The sequence below is a fragment of the Aythya ferina genome (genome assembly GCF_964211825.1).
Source record: "Aythya ferina genome assembly, chromosome: 11".
Classification (NCBI taxonomy): Eukaryota; Metazoa; Chordata; class Aves; order Anseriformes; family Anatidae; genus Aythya; species Aythya ferina.
The window spans coordinates 6,174,639-6,195,761 of NC_140307.1; the positions used below are offsets into that span (position 1 = coordinate 6,174,639).

At 42.7% G+C, this 21,123-nt stretch overlaps 1 protein-coding gene across 11 annotated transcripts in view; it reads right to left on the reverse strand.

The window, feature by feature from the left end:
• The window catches only part of LOC311442499 (uncharacterized protein), a 172,191-nt gene that overhangs the window by 114,793 nt on the left and 36,275 nt on the right, over positions 1–21,123 (reverse strand). For 3 of the 11 annotated variants that reach the window (XR_014696680.1, XR_014696681.1, XR_014696682.1), the window contains 2 exons: positions 10,716–10,802; positions 3,335–3,582 (listed from right to left, as the gene is read on the reverse strand). The exons of 4 other annotated variants lie outside the window; for them this stretch is intronic. Coding sequence is in view for 1 of the 7 variants with exons in the window: in XM_084531785.1 (XP_084387911.1) it covers positions 17,277–17,342 (66 nt within the window). In the remaining 6 variants the exon portion in view is untranslated. Of the gene's footprint in view, positions 1–3,319; positions 3,583–10,715; positions 10,803–17,262; positions 17,343–21,123 lie in introns of those variants that run through there. 4 more of the 11 variants (XR_014696677.1, XR_014696678.1, XR_014696679.1 and 1 more) reach the window with 3 other exon arrangements.

A 21,123-nucleotide genomic window follows, 5' to 3' on the forward strand; every position in this document is an offset into this window, starting at 1 on the left:
TGAGTTCCGCTACCCCCCAGTAATATATTTTATATTATCATTTCATTGTTTTCTTGATTTTGTGTCTGGAACATGTTGTCCTAAGTGGCAGCTTCACTTTTGCCTGAAAAGACCATCTGAGTATGCATTTCCCAAAGCTAACTCACTGTTTGTGGGTCACTCAGCCAGGGCTTCCTACAGGAAGCCCAAGTCCCTATGTGGTTATTTTCTCTTTTTCCACTCCTCTCTCAAAGCATTTCTCAGATGAGAAGAGCAGCTTATCTAGAAAATCTTTCCATGAGGTTTCTCCACCCAGCTCTTCCCTCCAGCTAGGGCATACTGCAGTCTGGTGCCAAATTTAGCAAGATGCAGCATGTTAAGAAGCACTGTTTATTTTCTAGAGAAATAGCCGCAATTTCTTTTCATTTCCACTCTTAAGAGTACAAATATCCTAAGCGCACACATGATTTTGAGTGTCAACTCAATTATAATGAGATCTGTTGATGGAGTCCACAAGTGTGTTCTGGGAATGGACACAGAAGAAGAGCTGTGGTAAACAGGCATATCTGCAGACCTCTAAAAAAAATCATTTTATTGATTTAAGAAATAATAATCAGGCATTCACCCCTGGCTACCTCAGAAGGCATCTGACCCACCCAAAGAGCTGTAGAATATTCACTCCATGAAAATTTTTACCATAAAGACTCGACTGTTTATTGTAGAGGTTAATGAAGCTGTGAAGAGAATGTGAAGAGAACATGATTTTGCTGAGATGGTTGTTTTTAGGCAATACCAATCTCAATACAAATGAATGGCATAATAGAGAGACCAATTACTAATGTTTCCAAACAAGCTTTGAGACACAGGGCAGCTGTAACATAACTTTTTTTTTTCTAAATATACTATTTCCTCTATTCTACGAACACCTAATTGCAGTCCCCAGTCTCTGAATCCAGTACTCTAAAAAAGACTGAGTGCATTGCTCAAGACACTTTCTTGAGCAAAGCTCCTAACGCAACCCAGCCCAGTCACAATGCTTAGGCTCATACAGAAGCCAAAAAATCCCCACCAGAGAAATTTTGCTGCATTTTTATTTATTTCTTGCCTCAGCAGTGAAAGGTTATTTCTGAATGCTGTCTGGGAAAAGCACAGCTGTTCAAAAAATGCTGCTATCCAGTCCCTTTAGTAACGTCAATTTTCTTAAGCAGTCACAAAAGCTTTTTATTCTGCAGAGAGAGTTCACACAGCATGCATGGCTGTGCACATCTGTACATATATTGCTTGGTTACCTCTCCCATAAATATTTTCTCTGCTTTGGTATAATATCACACAAGGATGTACTGAAGTTTGAGAGAAGTTCAAGTTCTTTTTCCCCCTTAAATACGTGATTGCTTTGATGTGTCAGCATGCACAGACAATGCAAAGTAGGAGGGGCCAGATACAACCTACACAACAACATCAGGGGGGTTTTAACAATCTTGGGTTAGTTACTAAATATGCAGAGAGAAAAAAAAAAAAGTTTTTATTTAGTTTTGTTTCCCCAGAATTCTTCAGTTCATGTTGCACCTACGTGTTTTATCTAGCAAAGTAGGACAGGTATCTATAGGCCTCAAGAGATTAAAGGCCTCTACTAAGTATACAAATAAGAGCAACGTCTGAATCTTCCCAATCATCCCAAAAATCACAGGCTAAACTTACTAAGCATGTATCAGTCAGTGAACTGCAGCAACCTACATACTTACTGTCACAGTGGATTCTACCTACTACTGAGGGACTGATAAGGATACAACAAATGTAAAAGCACAGCAAAATTATATCACTAAGAAAATTAAGCTCTTCCCATCTAAGTCTTCGCTAACCTAAAGAGTGTTCTTTTTCCCCATGTATTTTACAAGTTTGGCTGCTCCATATCTTACTAATAAAAATGTAACAGAGTTGAATGTTCCTACTTACAAACAGAAGTCCTGATAAGTGTCAACAAATATAAAAAGTGAAGTACAAAGAAGGAACAGACCAACTTAATGATTTCCTGATCCTGTATTATCAGATTTGAAAATCTTCAGGGAAGACTTGAGTCCAGTGGAAACAGTCTTCAAGGAACAAGCCTGTGCCTTGGAACTTGCCTCAGGCTCAGCCACTCCCTTTGAATCCACCAGTGCAAATCTTGGGACTGCTCCAATGACATGGTTCAGGATGTCACAGAGCCTCACAGTGGAATATGCTTGTGTTCATCACAGCTCCCCTACTACACTACTACATTTATCTTTGCTGCTATCAGTTTGTTAGATGTGATTTTTTTTTTCAGAATAAGGAATTCTGATGTTTGTGGTAATACATTTTCTTAAAAGATACTTTGCCTATTCTTATCTTCACCATTATCTCAGAGGTGGCCTTAAATAAGTGTTTCTCCCTATAGACTGGGAGACACTGTTAGAGGAACAAGAGATCCAGATTCATCCATGCAGTTCTACTTTTGGCCCCTCTGCTCTTCAGATATTGTCATCTGATTTTCATGCAGAATTCTGATATCAAAAAATGAACTTACTAGCCCAGTGCCAGCTCTCATCTCCAAAAAACAAGAGCCTGTCTTAAACCATACAACCTGTATGGTTCACTATTGCCTCTTTATTCATGGACCTGAAGCAATACCAAGAATCTTGAGTGAAATCATTTGTGATCCTCAAAAGTCTGGCCATAAATTTGACTTAAAAGATTCCTTTAGTGTCCAAAATCTTCCACAGATGAATCTCAGAAACATTCAGTTTGGAGTGACATGGTGAATGACAAGAAAATCTAGACCATATCTTCTTGTATGTACTGGCAGCAAGCTGAAGAGAAAGAAGAAAGACTCCCCTTCCCATCCATCAGAGCATATTTCTAAACACCCACTGCTCCACTGCACAAACTGAGCAGGAAAGGTCACCTGCATTACACTTGAGCCTTCAGGTTCATTTTCTTTCACAATTAAAATATTTATCTTGGAAAAGACAGTCCCTCTCCCCACTGCTTACTACATTTTTGATAGCTTCAAGTAGCAATGATGTAGCAAATAGACCTGCTTTGGATATGGATTCCTTTAGCATCCTATCTGGGGAGATTTCCTGCTCCGTAAGAGACACAATCATTCAGACAAGTGGACACCTGTTTCCTTATCAAGGATGTGGCTTCTAAACACCTGGTCCCCTCAATTCATGGATTAACCAGTAACAAAAACATCTGAGATCTGGGCTGTACATTGTTGTTGCTCTATGCTGTATTTAACCCAAACTCCCTAATCTAATATTCCATTAATAGAATAACCAAGCACACTGAGAGCTCTGGAGACAATAGCTTTATTGGCACTAACTGTTTTCTCAACAGCTAGAGAATCCTTTCAATGAGGAAAACTGAATAAATATGTAAAACATTGCATTGGTTTTACATGCAGATTTCTCAAAAAAAAAAAAAAAAAAAAAAAAAAAAAAGCTATTGCTGGACAGCATAGGACTTTTAGAGGTAGGTTTTTCCATGAACATCTCTTCCCTCCCTTCTTTCTGGCTCTTCTCCTTAGATTTTGTCGTTTTCTTTGCCCAAAGGTGTTGGCTTCTTTTCTCTGGCTTGGCCCTGCATGGATTTCAAGATTATTCCAAGTTATTTTTGCACAGCCTCCTGGATCATCTGTTAGAAAGTGGTTCTTTAAAAACACGTTAAAATGTTGTTTTAAATGCAATTCAGGACTGATGAAAGGCACTAGTTTGACTGAAACATCCAATTTGTTACCATTAGAAATACATTTCAGGTTAGCCAAAAAACATAGAAAGTATTTATTGACTTTCCCATGCAAAATTTGTCATTAGCTTTTTCTTAATATGCACGTACTCCAAAGCCTTTGCACCTCTTATTTCCATTCACTCAGTCATTTATTCTTCATCATGTATGTGCTTGGAGGAGCACAGAGGTAATAGTTGGGTAGGAGAGGCCTTGCAAAACAAGCAGGAGGCACAAGACCAGACAAGGCATTTGTCCTTCCTGCACCAGGGCTGGAAGCCAACTCTGGAGCCAAAGGCCCCAAGCACAGAAGCACCTGTACACATTTATCTGCACTTTGGCCAAACTCATTAGGTGAAGTCTCACTGTAGAAGTTTAATCAACTCAGGAGGTAACATATAGGACAAAATTCTGCCGTGCCATATCATCCTCAGGGGACACTTTCCTCTTTGTTTATCTCCCATAGTAAAGTCATAGTTGAGTCTTAACATGACATTCCCATACATCACTGTAAAGACCAGGAAGAAATCCGTACATAAGGAGGTGCAAAGGCAAACAAACAACCTCTCCCCCCAAAGCAATACTGCAATGTCAATAATATGATACCTACACCATCCTTGCACCCTCCCAAATGTGAACCTGGTTGCTTTGCACCCTGCTGCATTGTGCTGTGGGATGGTGTTACTTTGGTGCTCAGGACTGTGATGTTTTATTAGCTGCAATTTTGGCACTTTGCCTGGCCTTCAGAGATGGAAAAGGCCCACAAGAACTAGGACACATACACACGATACCTGCTGCAAGGCATTGCTCTTAGCCATCAACCCACTCCATCAGGGAAGAAAGAGAAAAAATCCCCTTCGTACACGTTGGTTTTGCAAGGGTATGTTGGTTTCTCCCTCCTCCCTCACCATGTTATATAAACTTGAATCTTTCTCCATGACTGTTTATTCAGCAAGTTGGTCTGATGAACTGCATTGTGCCTTTACTGCTATGAATCTTGTTTGCTAATTTTCTGGGAAGAGACTGCACTTTTCCCACCACTGGGATTACATAAAGGGGACAGAGCTTTGCAGTATTTGGTCATTCACTTCTCAGCAGGGAGCTCATTGATTTAATTGCAAATGTTTGCACTGTGCTGAGAGTTCTGCATTTCCCCATATTACAACTTCAAAGCATTAAAAGGTTAACTATCACTCTTACAATTAAAACTGTCTCCACTCAAAAAAAAAAAAAAAAAAAAAAAAAAAAAAAACCTACCTCAGCAGAACAAGCTTTGCTAGCCCCTGGATAAAAACTTGAGTCAAGTCCTTGCATTTCATGTGCCACATACTGCTAAAACAAGTATGCTTTGAAATAGAACTGCTTCTTTTCTTAGGGAAACAGCTTACAAACACATTACCACAAAGTATCAATTAAAAGCCACATGCCAAAATATTGAATTATCAGTGCTTCTTGAAGTCTCTTCCTAAACTCCACCCCAGGCTACAGTAACAGAAGACTATCTCCCTCAATCAGAAGCCATTGCCCAGGCCTAGCTCTAAAATTGAGCTTATACAATGTGGTGGGAGAAAAAAAAAAAAAAAAAGATTCTAAGTCCATATGGAGTACATTCAGAAATAGCATTTAAATCTGATTAAATATATATATATATATATATAACAAGTTTCAGTGAACTCTGCAAAAAGTGTTACTAACATAAAAATTTATTTGCATTATTTCAACAATTTAAGATTCAGTAATAAAAATTTGCTCTTATAAGAACACCCTCCAAATCAAAACATCTTGGGTCAGTTTTAACTGAAATACTTTTTGTTTGTCCAGTGAACTGAAAAACACCTATAGTTCACTTAAATATGAACCAAACCCTACAGCAAACACCATATGAGCTCTGGTTATTTCAGAGTATTGATTCCTGTTTGCATCTACCCCAAGTAATATAAAAACTGACATGCAGATCTCAACTCCACAGCTCCATTGAGCTCCTCTTCTTGTCTATGAAGTGCACAAGACCATGCTGTACACCCAATTCTTAGCCAGATAACAATCCCTGTTGGGCTCAAATACAGCTATTTTGCCAGAATCTCACAACACTTCGCAAAAAAAAAAAAATAAATTATTCCAGATAATCAGTGCATCTGACAAACAGGAAAGAGGTCACAGCCCTGAGAAATGGGTTCCCACTGAATTCCCTTCACACACACAACCTTGTTCTCCTTAAATGAACAGCTGGGAGCCAGCTGAAACATAAGAATCTCTCTCCTCCAGACTTTGCTCTGTATTCAGGGTTTAAGACAATTACACAGTTATTTTGTGTAAGAAAAGTCAGTCAGAGGGGAGAGACAAATGGTTTTATTTCTCACCCAGCTACATAACAGATTACTAGGAGCACTAACTCATCTGTCTTTCCACTATTTTACTTTCATTATAGGTTGGAAATGGGAAGTCATTTTTCACAGGACGGATCTTTAACTAGTTAGAAATTAAACTCCACAAAACTGTGCATCCTGCAAAAAGGAACATCCATTATCCAGGGCCCATGGCTTTGGTTGCACCTTATTTATCATCGTAGCAGGTCCTTCTTCAAACCTAACCTCACCAACTTCCCCTAATTAGAGTCAAGACACGGAGACAAGCAAAAATTGTGTCATACTGAGCCAGAAATGGCTGAACCCAAAGCCTAACTATAAGAAGGGAGTAGAATATCAAGCCATTGTGCTAGAAAGACAGCACCATCCATCTCACTGCAACCTTCTCCTCCCCAGCTGAGAGGCAGATCTTGCTTTCAGCTCTCCTCGGAACATCCTCTGCTCAATTGCTGCCACCAAACTCCTGTCTGTAGTAGTAAACAACACAGCCATCCCATGTGGTTGGTCCCAAGCAGTTATCACTGTAGTGTCTGGCCTGCTGCTCCAGTGTGATGTGACATTTTGGTGTGCAAACCGTCCCCACCTCTGGTCAATGCCCCAGGCCCTCAGAGGACTTGAGCTGGAGCATCTCTCCATGGAGAACAGGGCAGAGCTGATGTAAGAGCAAAAATCAGCCTGCCTTCACTGCTTCTCTCTGTGAGGCTGCTGGCAAGGAGCAGCATAACATTACACTTTTATTCCTGGAACATCAGGAGGATTTCTCTTCATCTTTTGAAGTTATCTTTATTTACCTTTTTTTCAACCTCTCGCTACATCACGTGGCCAAGCTCCACTTCATCCTCCCAGATTTTAAAAGCATGATGTGGCTATGAGGGGTGTTTTGCTGACTTCACATCTAACACATGCTATGTAACATTATTCAGATCTCTGCACTCAGCTCTTGGTTGAAACAGAAAAGTAGACTCTTAGAAACATTACTTATATCAAATGTGCTTTTCTATGAACATTAATTTCTATCATACTCAGAGGTAAATCATCCAAATAAACTTGCACCACTAGTGACCAACTGCAAAAATAAAAATACTTCGAGCTGTTGTATGTTAATATTCTCTCCCTTGTGAGATTATACGGTCAGTCATTTGCTATGTTGCTAAACATGCTTATGGATTACTGACCTGGTTTGGAAAGTTGATGTTTATTATCTCAAATTTCTTGCCAAAACCTGAACGTGTAAGTCCATTTCTATCACTTCCCTTTTCTTTTTTCCCCCCTATAACTTCTTTTTAAGAAGGGGACAACACCCAGACTTCATATTGCAGATGCAAAAAAAATATATATTCCTAGTACCTCTTTGCTTATGCATAACGCAAACAACAATCCCCTTAATCCCCATACCCACAACTTTTTTTTTTTTTTTTTTTTTTGTCTCAGCTGAACACCTGGAAAGCATCCAGAGATCTGGGGCTGCTTCACTCCCTGCTTAGCTGAGCCACTGGTACAGTAATTGCCATTTACAATTTATGAGACCAAAGCACTAAATTAATTTCTTTGAAACACTATCATTGATATCACCAAGAGCCTCTAGAAGTAATTACATGGATTTTATGACCAAATGAAAGAAAGAAAAAGAGAAGGTCAGACCTGCACTGAGAGTTTTGTTTGTTTTCATAGCCGAAAGGATTTCTAATAGAAACATGCTGAATTATAACGACCTTTCTTTCTCCCAACTTTTTAATTAGCAGAACTGCACAGCTACACCTTACTACACTGTCATACCAAGAATGAGGTGATTAGCTTTGAATTTACTGAACGTGATAGCTGTATTTATGGCATAAGTTGCAGGGCTGTGCGCTTCCACACTGCACTTGCATTCAGCTGAGCACCATACACCAGACTGCTTTAAAGGTTATTTAAGACTCACATTATGCCATCAAGCACACAGATGTTAGAAGTTGAAAACCTCCTCTGCTACAATTGTTTCAATTGCTCTTTTCACCCCTTATTTTATACCAGCAAGACCTGGAAATAACTCAGGAACAGAGCACAGGACTGTGAGAACAAAAAACAAACCTAAACAAAAATCAAGATGATAAAAACCAGAGTGTTTATTGCCAGGAAAAGCTATCTTAGAATAACAAGCAGAATTGTTTTCTCAGCCCAAAGGCTTGCTTGTGAGATCAAATCTCAAATCAAATGAATTCACTGGTTTATATAAAGTTTCACGCCTTACACTCCTGCACACATCACAGCTCCCCTTTCAAAAGATGCCTCAACTAAGAGCCAAACGTGTCATTCAGTAAAAACAAGAGGCAAAGCCTTGGTTATACTGCATCACAATCTCTTAAAAAGCCTTTCCACATGTTAGTGCTGTTCAGTTTTGGTTGCACCCAATATAGAGAAAGAAATATATTCAGCTCCATACTTGGGGCAATCAAGCTTCTTTGACATTTCTCCCCTTTCTTACTGTTACCTCTTGGCCATTAACAAAGCAATCTGAACAGAACCCAGATGTGTAAAAGGAAAATTTTATCCATCTTAAAGAAGTCTCTTACCATCTTCTGCTGTATGTTGGTGTGAAGCTAAGGCGCATTGCATTTATGGTTATAGCAAGACAAATTTCTTAGAGGTGCTGCCACTGTTGAGCAGTTGCTAAACAGCACTGCTTGTGTGCCACCAGTGAGCAAGGATAAGGGTTTTGGACTGCAAGTTTACAGCCTGTCTGAGGTCCATCCCATGCTGTACCTGTAGTCATGATCCATGCATTAAGCCCAAATAGATACTGAAAACAATGAAACAAAAGTCCTGAAGCGTTCTGCTTTAGGACACACTAGGAAAGGCCAAACTCCCTCCGTGCCCTACCCTGCTTGAATCAGGCAAGTGAATCACTGGAGACTGAGTGCTTCTATCACAAACATTGCTGCTGATAGCCCTGAAGAAGTGTTTGTTTGAAGTCCTGCACTAGCATTCAACTGCCCCCCCCCCTTTTTTTCTTTTTTTTTTTTTTATTTTTTAAATTAAGTCCCTTGCCTTCCCATAGCACACTATTCTCCTGCTACTGAGCCTCCATACAATGGATCTGAGCTCCCGGACATTATTTTTAATTATGTAACAGCCTTGAACAGGCATACAGGTCTTTTAGAGCCTTCTGGCACAATGCACTGCAGGTCAATGTCTGAGTGCTGCAAGCGTCTAGGTTGTAAAATAAATAAGCTAGAGTAGTTCAATTGGAAAGGACCTACAAAGACTGAGTCCAACTGCCTGACCTCTTCAGGTCTAACTAAAAGTTCAAGACATTATCCAAATGCCTTGAACACGACAGGCTTGGAGCATGAGCCACCTCACTAGGAAGCCTGTTCCAGTGCTTAAACAGCCTCACAGTAAAGAATTTTTTCCTAATGCCCAGTCTAAAATGAATATTCTTGATTGAACATTCTTCGAACTCTACCAGGTCAATTCTACCAGATCCTTTGAGACACTAAATGAACAGTCATTTCAGAATGACATTAGACAAATCCTTGAGAGATCATTTTGATAGACTTACTAAATAAAATGTACATATAATCTCTCGCGGGGTCACCAGTATTTCTAGTACTCAAACTAGCTTTCTTTGAGCTAGTTCCCACTTCTGCCAGTATAGAGGTATTGCCTTGGCTGAGGTAACTTGTAAAATCTACACACAAGACCAGAACCTCAATGTTTTATTAGAATTGCTTTTGTCAGGTCAACTAAGAGAAGTCTGTACGAGTTCCCACCAGTTCAGAAGTGCTGGGGGTGTCTGGGGCACTTGGCTGTATACTATCATAACAGAAACCCAGTATCTGATCTTCCTAAAGGAACTGAGTCATGGTTTCAAAAATCCCATCCAAGCTTTATTGCACACACCTGCACTAAACACTCAGAGGTGTGTTCTGCATATATACACCTTTGTCATCTTCTCAGCATCTTACCCAACACACACTTCCCGAAAATACCCAGCTGGCACAAGCACACGTGTTTGGAAGCCAGACCCTGGTGCAGGGTGGCATCACTCCAGGGAAGTCAATTTACACCGGCTGAGAACCTGACCTATATTTACCTGCTTAACTCAGGGCACCCTATAAACTCTGTGCTCACTTGCAAAAGCCTGAACTGCTGTCTGCTGTGCTACGAAAACTCATTTTTATTTCATTTACTTCATATTGAGTGCATAATCAAGCCTCTGCCTCTACTGTGCATGGAGGGGGTGGGGATCATGGAAGAAGGAAAGAAGGGATGTATTTTTTATATGTACTTTTTTTTTTTTTTTTAAAGAGGTGTGATGTGATTTTTATTGTATGACTATTCACCTGCTTGCTGTGACCTCCTAAGCATATTTAAGAGGGAATCTGACACTGGGACCAAACACAAAGCTGGAAGAGAAGTCAGCTAACAAAAACCACATGTGCTCAAGCATTTTGCTTTGCCTTTCTAATATTGAAGAGATTTGTTTTGCTCAGTAAAGCACATGCATTTCAGCTCATTCCTGCAGGGAAAAGCTAATCCTCAAGTTATGGCAATAGAGCCTGCTGATATGGGGAAGGAAGGAGGGGGCCAGAGAACCAAGTGAAGGGGGAGAAAGAAAAGGATTCAGCATTTTAGCCTGACCTGACTCCAGGTTCACACGAGAAGAGGTGAAGCTGCAGCTGTCATGCTGAAGGGAAATGCAGTCGTTCAAAAACCCAGGGAAACCTCCTGGGAAAGAGAAGAAAAAAGCATTCCTTAAGACTAGAGTTAAGGGCAGGTTTTTCCCACCACATGAGAGAGCCAGTGCATCCAGACCAAGCCAATGCTATTCACAGTGCAGCTCCATCCAGATTTGCTTCCTGCCCCTGCAGAGGGGGAAGCCACCATCATTTTCCATATATTCTCTCCGGTGTCCCAGTCCTCTGGGAGTGTTAATTCTACCACCAAAGCATATGAATTTATCCACTTGCAATACCCTTACTTCCAAAAGGTCTCATAGAAACAGCTACTGTCCAAGGCAGCTGAGCCCCAAGAAAACAATTACAGCTCGTGCTTCCTGCTCTCCCCCAGGTCTCAGCATCAGTTTCATTGGAGTTTTGACTTACCTTTCTGTTATTGGCAAGCATGTAAAAAAACTCTGTGCAGCCAACCGGGGAATAATTGCTGTGAATATATGATTTGGTACTGAGATCTTTCAACACATTTCAGAGGCAAGGGAGAGAAACAACACTGATTGCTCAGGAGGCTATCAACCATGGCAAACAGCAAATCACCTAGAGAAGCATTTGATCAACACAGACAGAAAAACTGAGTACCAAACTGGTCTGTGACCCACAGGGCAGAACAACTCAAATTGCAAGAGGGCTCACAGAGAAGGAAAATAGCAATATTCCTAGACTAAAATAAAAGCTACAGCTACCAGCTAGCTGGAGTATGTTGAATAACTTAAGCAGGTTTTCTGATAGTCTCAAGCTCATTTTACGAAAAAAAGTAATACAATTGGGAGAAAAATACAGGTACTTCCTTGCAGCAGCTACTTGGATTCATTGTTTCTGTGCCTTGCCAGTGAAGGAAGGTGATGGGTACACCCCTCCGCTGCTACGAGCCCGGGCAGCATGTGCTTAGCCTGGCAGGGGAGCCAGGGTTTCACCAAAGGGCATATTATATCCTGCTAATTGAACCAGAACCATTTTAGCATCTCCCCGTGAGCCTGTCAGGTTTGTGCATGGGCAACCGAGAAGATCTTAATGGACCTGTGAGGCTCAAGGAGCCAGAAGGAGCAGGCAAGAGCCAAGAAAATGGGCCACAGTGGGAGGGTATCAAATCCTTTTGGGTTAGTAATGCACCTTCCTGGATGCAAGGCAAAAGTCTAGGACTGTGTTAGATAATTACCGCATAAGAGAAACTCAGCAAGGCTCCCCCCAGCACACAAGGCTTTTACAGAAAGGAGGGAAAAAGAGTGCAATTAATACATTCACTGCAGCTTTCCATCACATTCCACCACTACCACTCATCTCCAGTTGTCAGCATGTGTCTGAAACAAACCGCCCTGCGAAGGCGGTATCCCCACTTGCACAGAGAGGCAAAGGATAAGATTTCAGGCAAGGCTGGAGCCCACTGTTAAGGGATTCAGCCCAGATAAATTGCCTGTCAGCTACAGCCAAAGTGCAACGTTGGCTGCCCTTCTCTTGATGAGTAATAGCTGGACTTCACCAAGTTCGAGGTACCTGGCTCCCATGGAAACCAAACATTGCTTCTCCAGTGATGGGTAAAATCCAGCTCACTTGTGAGGAAATACATATCATGAAATAGAAAATGGGATTCAAAGGCATAATGTTGATTTTACTTGTATATACACTCTGCTCTGCAGGGGCATGGGCTGAAATGCAGCAGCAATACCTATGTGTTGCATAGGCAAAAGTCCCTATAAAATCATGCCTGAGGATGTGCACAGAGGGGCAATTCCTGTTTCAAAATATGAGGAAATCAGAGTATACTGATAAAAAGGTGTGGGTTCGTCATCTTTTTTTTTTAATCACCCCAGATGTACTCAGTAGAAGATCTGAGGCCCCGAGAAGCTAAATGATTTGTCCAAGATGAAACAAAGGGATGGAAGTGGATCTAGCATTTATATCTGTGTTATTTGAGCCTATTCGGTACTCTGACACTGCCTTCCCTCTCATATGGTAACTCAAATAGCTTTGGGTGTGTACCTCATAATACCATTTATTACATACATACATCTTCTAGCATACGCAGCCAAGCTCCTTGTGGGATTTGACTTCTGTGTTTAATTGGCAGGCTTGCTTATGGAGCTAACAGGTGCGCTAGAAGCGAACAGAGAGCACATTCTAAGTTCACAAAATGTGCACTGCAAGCCATGCTATGAGACCTAATCCAAGGAAAAAAACAAAGCCATCCAACACCATCCAGTCCCTCTGCATCCCAGAGAGCCCACTGACCAGCACCATGCCTGCCCACCCAACACACTGTGATGCCCTCAGGCTGCCTTTATGGGCACTCAAGGAGAGTTTAAGTCATTTGCACTGTCTTTTACTTACTTCTCACACCTTTTATTTAGTGCTTGATCCCAGTGAATAAGCACAAACTTTGATACTGGATTCACTGTGATTCCAAGAAGCACCAGTTTTGGAAAGTTCCCCTGATGGTATTCAGGATTCCTTCTCACATAGTGATGGGAAGATTTAACACGTTACATTCTTCTCTTCACTGCACCATCGAACTACAATTCTGGGAGACCAACATGAAAGCCTTTTCCACCCTTAATGATTCTGTGATTCCATGTAAGAGAAATCATGCCACAAAGAAATACTACAAATGAAATCTGTTCATAAAGGTCCCAGACTAGTCATATCACTAAGACCATATCCAAACATGTAATTTGGTTGCCAAATTGTACAGCTAATCCCAGCTAGATTGCAAACTCTGAGGCTTGAATCAACATCTAAGTCTGTGCAGATTGCAGGAGGCTTTTCACATCCAAACTGTCCCCTTGGGTAGAAGCCTCAACATCACTCTACCCAGCACTGCAGTCTCCAGCATTGTTTCTTTTGGGGTGGGCACCATCATCTGTCTCCAGCGGTCATTCACATCGGTAGATACTTCCCCTGGGGCAAGGACTTGCAGGATCCAGTCCACCAGGCCTGTCTTTTCTGACACAGATTTTCACAATATGGCACTAAGACAAGGGTAACATATAGCTGGGCTTGCAAAAAGAACTACATCCAATTACTGCCAGTCTCCCAGGCATTCAAACCTTTATTCAAGAAAAGCATTTCTCAACCTTGTATTATTTTTTCCCCCTTGCCTCAATTAGAAAACTGCAATCATTTTTTCCCTGCCTTTAGCAACTCACTCTAACTTCTCCTTCCAAGGTAAGTTGCAGCATAAATTGGCAAGCCCTGTTAACAGGAACAAAAGCATATGCTGATCTGAGGGGGGCTGGGACTTGTGGTTTACTCTGAACACTGCTGTCAAGAAGGTCTCTCCAGGTGGGTTATGCAAGACCAATGCTATCTACATACAGAGAGAAGAAGGTATTTAAAAGCGCTTAAAGCCAAAAGAAGGCACAACCCATGGGTCAAACAGCCCCTGGGTAACCAAGGGGGAGTTTGTCAGAGGTGGAAGTCTCCTTTCTGAGTTTCAGGAACTCAGCTGCATGAATAGAGTTCCTCAAATGCCTCCCTCAGCACACAGAAGTCATTATTTGCTCTCTGGCTTTCGAAGAGGAATGCAGTTGGTTTTGGCTCTTCTGGCCCGTCTGCTGGGCAAGAAACCTGTGGAGAAGCACAACCCAGCCAGCCTGGAGCAGCAGCTGCCCCACAGCCAGGTGGGCCAGCCCCGGAGCTGCCTGTTGGCAAGGTGGGCTACATGATCGATGGAAAAAGGTCCTGCCAGGCTGCCCCAAAAATGACTTCCAAGGTCCATGTACACAGGGACTCATGGAAGGTACCCCAGTGTAGCCAGGCTGGTCTCCTCCATGCTTTTTATGTTCTCTATGAAGCTGAAAGCAGCTCTCTGCAAATACACATGCTTTCCCCTCCCTCAGGGCATTGGTAGCCCAAGGATTTCTGCAGCAAATGGGACCCTTTTATGGGAAAGTCTAGACTTCCTAATGACCTTGGAAAAGCAGCCAAGTCCTCCTCCAGCCAGCCAGAACCGCCTTCAGGCCGCTGTCTCTGTCCCATTGCCTGGGGAGCCCTTCTCCTCCCACTGCTTTCACCTTCTGCAGCTGCCTTTGGTCCTCAATGCAGCAAGCCACTTGCTTCGTAGACCCTTCCTCTTTTGCTATTCCTTATTGGCTAACATACTCCTTCCCCATCTTCATCACCAAACTTGCACACTTCAAAATATAATACCTCACTATGTTGACCAGATACCTTCTTTTTCTTTATAAAGAACTTAAACACAAATAATTTATTTCATGATTGGTTTCTACATGTAGAACTACCATTTAAACCATTCCTTTCTCCAGGGTTGGCTAACCAGCCAGCCTGGCTTTCACTACTGCTTTCCTCTCCACAGGGGAAAGGCTCCCTCCACTCCCTCCAGATACCCAAGCCCTCCAAATACCCAAACAGGTTTCATTGCCATTTCCCAAAACACCAAACAGCAGATGAAATGTAGTGCATGGTTGCTTTGAACACACAACATGTTAAACCCCTGTGCACAACATGGTCACAACACCCACATTTATGGAAGGAGCAAGCCCTACTCCCCCACATCAAGCTGTGAGACTGATCCCCTCCATCCCTACACCTGCTGACCAGGTCAGTCCAAGTCAGGAATCCAGCATTTGACTTTGGCATTATTTAATCAAAGAGGCACAATTTGCTTTGGCTCCTTGGGTGACACACAGCACTCACATGTTATGTTTCCTAACAAAGGCCACCTGAAGCACAAAGCCACGTCTAACACAAGTGCTCTCTTTTCATGATGGGCTAACAAAAAAATAATAATCTGAGTATTTCTTGCTCACAGATAAACTTGGCCATCATGCTAAGGAAACTGAAGCAAATAGAGCCAGTCTGTCAACTGGAACACTCAGCTTGTTGCCCGCTCTGGCTGTTACTTTACATAGGTCTTAAATTAAATGTCAAACAGTGCTTGGCACAGAAGCTTCATGACTGCCCTTAGAGAAAATCTGACACCTTCGCTGTTTCCCACTGCTCTCTACTGCTTGGCTAGTGGCAGGGGAAGTACAGGCTATCTCATAGCTCCCTGTTTTTCCTTTGGTCATCCCCACCCTCACAGGAATGCATGAAAGGGGAATTAGTGGTGTTTATTCAAAGGGACTACAAGGGGTGCAACACTTGGTAGCATTGGGCAAGATCTGGTGCAAGCTGCTGGTTTTAGCTTAAGGAAGATAGAAATGCCAGGAAGCTGATGTGATATACATTCAGCAATAGGCTCAGCTCTGTCAAATTCCAGAGCTTTTGATTCTGGCCTTTAGCACCTTTTAGAAAAAAAAAAAAAAGTATATAATGGCACTACTACACAAGCTCATCTTGCCACGCTACAGTGCCAGTACACCTGTGCCAAGCTGGTGAAGATGCTGTCACACCTTTACCATCCCCTGGCTACTCCTTTTTCACTGCTTCTCCAGAAGATACACCACCATGCACAACACACTAAAGCCCTCCACAGCAGCTGGAATTCCCTGCTGACACTGGGATGGGAACAAGACCATGAGGCACATCCCCATGGACTAGGCTTTAAGACTACGATCGGGTTACTGTAGCTAAACAGCAATGACAACTGAGCCACAGTAACTCTGTGAGCACACACTGAGCCAAGGGGAATGGAAATAGGATTTGTCTCGGCCAAGACCACCCAGGCTGCCTGCACCACGCGGGTCTTCCTGCAGGGATGCATCTGTGCCCATCTCCATCCTCAGCTCTTCCTGCTCTCCAGCATCAATCTGAGCAAACTGATCAATCTGTAAAGATGCAATACTTGCTTTCTCTCATCACAAATCAATGAGGAACAGACAGCATTTGGCAGGACTAAATATAAATACAGCCAGGGATGTCTTTAGGTACAAGCAGTTATCTAAGCAGGGACATTAAATGGTCCCCATGAAAGAGGTGCTTTACACCAGAAATGCATTTTCTCTTGCAGGTCTAAAAAGTCATCAGGCAGACAGCATAAAAATAGTTAATTCCTGATGGCCACAATTATTTATGCTTGTGAGTTTGTTTAAAAAAAAAAAAAAAAAAAAACTCAGCTGAGGACCCATGACACTGTTCTTCCTACACACCTTGAGTCCCACTTGGGTTCATGCACCATCTCCATCCTATCGCTATATTCCCTGCAAGAAGCTCCCACCAGCCTTAGTGAGGGGGCTCTGGGAAGCTCACGCCGAGCTCTGAGTGCTGTTAGGAGGGCTGTGAGAAGATGAGCCTTTCCCATGGACTTGTTGCTATTCCGTGTCTGCACCCAGCTGGAGCCCAGAGCTGGGGAGGAAAAACAGGAACCAATCTATTTATTGTTTTAACCCGTCACCTCCCAGGGAAAAAATACTGCCTGTGGTTTGAGGTGAAATTTGGGCAAAGGCTAAAGGGATGTAAAAGGGGAGGACAATGAGTGAAAAATAAGAGAGAACAAAAAAATATATTTCCAGAGTATTGCAATAAAACTATACTTTAATAACAGCAATAACTCAATTCAGTCCTATATTGATCACACTGCTGACAGGACTCCTACGCTGATGGTGTTACTGGATCTGGCCTGAATTTGTCCCTGTTCCTGTGGAAGTAGACAAAATTGTTAGAGATGAGGAGGACAAGGGGCTGCTCTTTATTCAGAGAAACTCATTCATTAGTTCTCTCTGATGTGCTCTGCCCACAGGTCTAGAGCAGAGGAAGAAAGACTCAGTACTTTCTATGCAAAAAGGAGACCTAGTGGGATAAAAGATGCTCAATTTCTCTCATTTACCTCTCCCACACTATTTTCTAACATATTACTACTTGTTCTGAACAAACTCCTGAACTGCTGCAAGCCTAATTAATTTCCTACAAGCCCCTGAGACCTCTCAGGGCTTCAAAGAAAAATGCCTTTCAAAAAATGATCAAAAATAGCAAGGGGTACTTCCCCCATATGCAGGGCACTTATTTACAAACTGCTGTGCAATTAGAGTGCTGCCTGAGCACAGCAGGATACAAAGCAAGCATGCCATGAGCTGCATAAACTAAAAGGTCTCAGTCAGGACTCAGACTGCAGGACTGCACCTCCGATGGCAGTGCCCACTTGCCTTGTTGGCTAACCTAGCTGCCTGAGCTCCAGCAGGATAAAGGGGGTGGCCACCTTAATTATGCATTTCTGGGAGAGAGCAGGATCATAAAGAATGGGATTAGAGAGACAGAGCCATGGGTGTGCTACACAGGTGGTGGGATATGTAACCTGTCCCTCTCTACTTTCTTAATTGTGGTCTTCTCTTACCAGAAAAAGAAAAGACTTGAATGTTAGCATTTTGCTGAACAATGATAGATTGATGCATTTGGTATTTTCTCCCTAAAATCAGTTAACACCAGAAATGCAACTCAAAGTAATGCTCCAACAGCATATCTCTTGCAACCCTGCAACTGCAGGGACCTGCCGAACAATGCAGTGATTTCTGTATTGAGTGAGTGCTGTTATGCAGATAAGGCTGTCATTGAAGTGACAGTGTGGGTAGAAGAAAGTTTGAGAAGAAAAAAAAAAAAAAATCTGTCTCTCCAGCTACCAACTCTATCTGATAGAAAAGAAAAACAGGAAGAAGGATGCCAGCTGTTTGGATAGCTGTTCTCAGTTTAGTGTTTCTTCCAAGGTAAATATACTCTCCCAAAGGAAAAAGATTATAATATGGTCTGTGAAAATTTGCCTCTCAAAGCACTACATCCTGCAGCCAGGAGAGGAAGGCAAGGACAGAAAATGCTGCTTGCGGGCTACAATATATTAGGACCTGACAAGAGCGGAGACATCCCACAAGCCAGGGAAGAGTCACTGCAAGAAGAGCCAACAACAATTACTGAGGTGATGTCTCAGTCTGTAAGACAGAGGCCCAGAGAACAGCTCAGAGAGCAAGATCACTTGTATTCTGTGAAAGAGTACTCACCCTTGACTTTGTTTTAGTGCACACCACGGGACAGCTGGCAACCCACAGCTGGGCCAGGCTGGTGAAAGTCTATCAGCATTTGTGCAGCCATGCCCCTTGGCACCAGCCAGCCAGGACCAAAGGCATTTATTGCTGTGTAAGGTCAGCCCTTTCATACCACTTCAACAGACAGGCAGAATCAAAATTCTCTCCTGGCATCTATGGGCAGCAAAGGATTTAACAGGAAAATGTTAAATCCTTTTAATAAGATGAACTTTTTGGTCTGTACTTTACTAGTTTTAATGAGCCCACCTGCAAGGGTTGATTGATTTACTTGCCTGGTGCCATTAGACTCAAATTTATTATAATTAAGTTGTTAGTTAGAGAAGCCCGCCTTGCTCTCCATCACTAAGGCCACAGCTCATTATTACTAGCCTCTCACACGCCTTTCTTTCCCCATCGTTTCGTATCTAGGAATTAACGAAGGACTGGCAACACCACTCCTCTCCTCTCTCCCCCCGCACACTGTGGTTACTTTGGCAGGGCAGGGGCATGAGCGAATGGAACAGCAGGACAGAGCAAGGTTCTGGGCGAAAGCGAAGGCTCAGGGCATGAGTCACCAAACAAACCGCTTGGACCGCGGCGAGCAGAGTGAAGGCAGCCTTCCAGAGCAGCACTGCCCACTCCTGCTCAGGGGCAGGGAGCCGAGGGGACGGTGACGATGCACAGAGCCCAGGCAGATGACTGCATGCTGGAGGAGGGAGGGAGAGGCGTGCTTTTATTTACTCAATTAGTAAAACAGCTGTTTCCCACCAGCCTCATCCTTAGAATAATGAGGCATTGTGCTCTCAGTGCAATAAAGGGACCGCTCTTGCTATTACATCATGTCAGCGTGCAGCCAGGGCTGAGGAATCATCTTGAGAAGAGCCAACAACAATTGCTGAGGTGATGTCTGTAAGGCACAGACCTGGAGAAGACATTGGACAGAGTTTGCCCAAGTTTCGCAAGTTTGACCAGAGAATGAAGGACAATGAATTCAAGCCTGCTTTTGCTTCATTGTGCTCCAGGAATGCAGTCCCAGAGCTGCTATCTTCTAGGAAGCACCTGGCGCAGGTCTCAGCCACAGCCCTATGTACAGCTATGGCTCAATTACCCACAAAACTGCAGAACCCCTCCGTTTCCCCCACAGGTACTGCATATCTTTTGAAGCCAGCAGGTGCATGAGCTTATTGCTGTGCTCAGCCTGGGGATACCTTGCTCTGAAGGATATGACATCCAGATTGTAACTCCCTTGGGCATGGCACTGTATTTTTGCTGGTCTGTTTGAGCTATTCCTACCTTAGTGCAATCTTCGTCTATGATTTGATTTCTTGGGCATTACAGCAACCGAATAATAAGACTTATTGCTGTAACAATAAAATCTTATCTGCACAGATTTAGGCACTTGCTCAACAGCTCTCAATGTGACTATGCACTTATTTTCTTTTTCTCTTCCCTCATCCCTTGGAGATAGGGACAAAGTATAAAATCTGTTCCAAACCGGGAAATAGAGCCAACCCCTGACATGCATACACACATTTCAATCCCACAACTAGATGTTCAGTAAGGCCTTACTACCACCAAAAACAAAAAGCTTTTTTCCCCCTGAAAGAAACATATTAAGGTAATATAGGCTTGTAACTGGATTTCACAGTGCCCTCCACAACCTAATAAACTTTTCTGAACTGCAAGCATGGCATTTGGTCAGGTCAGCTTGGAGGATGGGTCAAGCAAGCGCTTGCTTTGAGGAACTGCCTAGATAAGCCCTCTGAGCACACTTGGAAAGTGGATTAAGCCAAGACACAAAAGGGCATGGTTCATCCTGTGTGAGTCTGCTGGGGAAGGAGGACAGAATACATTTGAAGTAACTGTCACCAAGTCACCACAATGGATCCAGATCATACCATACAATACCTGAAGGAATCAGATCTGGCAGATCTCTGCCCACAGAGGTGAGAAGCTCAAGAAAATGAGTCCAAAACCCAGACTGAAGTCCTTCATCTGCCAGACTCCACAGTCTGACAGATGAAGTCTGGCAGACTCCACTCCTTTTTTGTTTGGGCATCCTCCTCCAAATGAATATCTTGATCCCCCATCTCCCACAATCTAGCCAGGGGGCTATACAATCATTTTTATGACCCTAATCAAGGTAATGTTTTAATAAGACACTCTTGTCCCTGATTAAGTCCACAGACATGTTTATGCACCCTTCATGAAAGGACAGAAACTATGGGAATGAGTCATGACAGGTGATGGAATGATTCAGCTATCCATATACTAGCTTTCCATGAACTCCATCACTTCTGACTATAATAAATCGCCCATATAAAAATAATGGGCTGTTAAATTCCAGGGCATCTCCCAAAGTCAGGGGGTATATTTCTAAGATGTTTTTAATCTGTTTATTGAAAATAT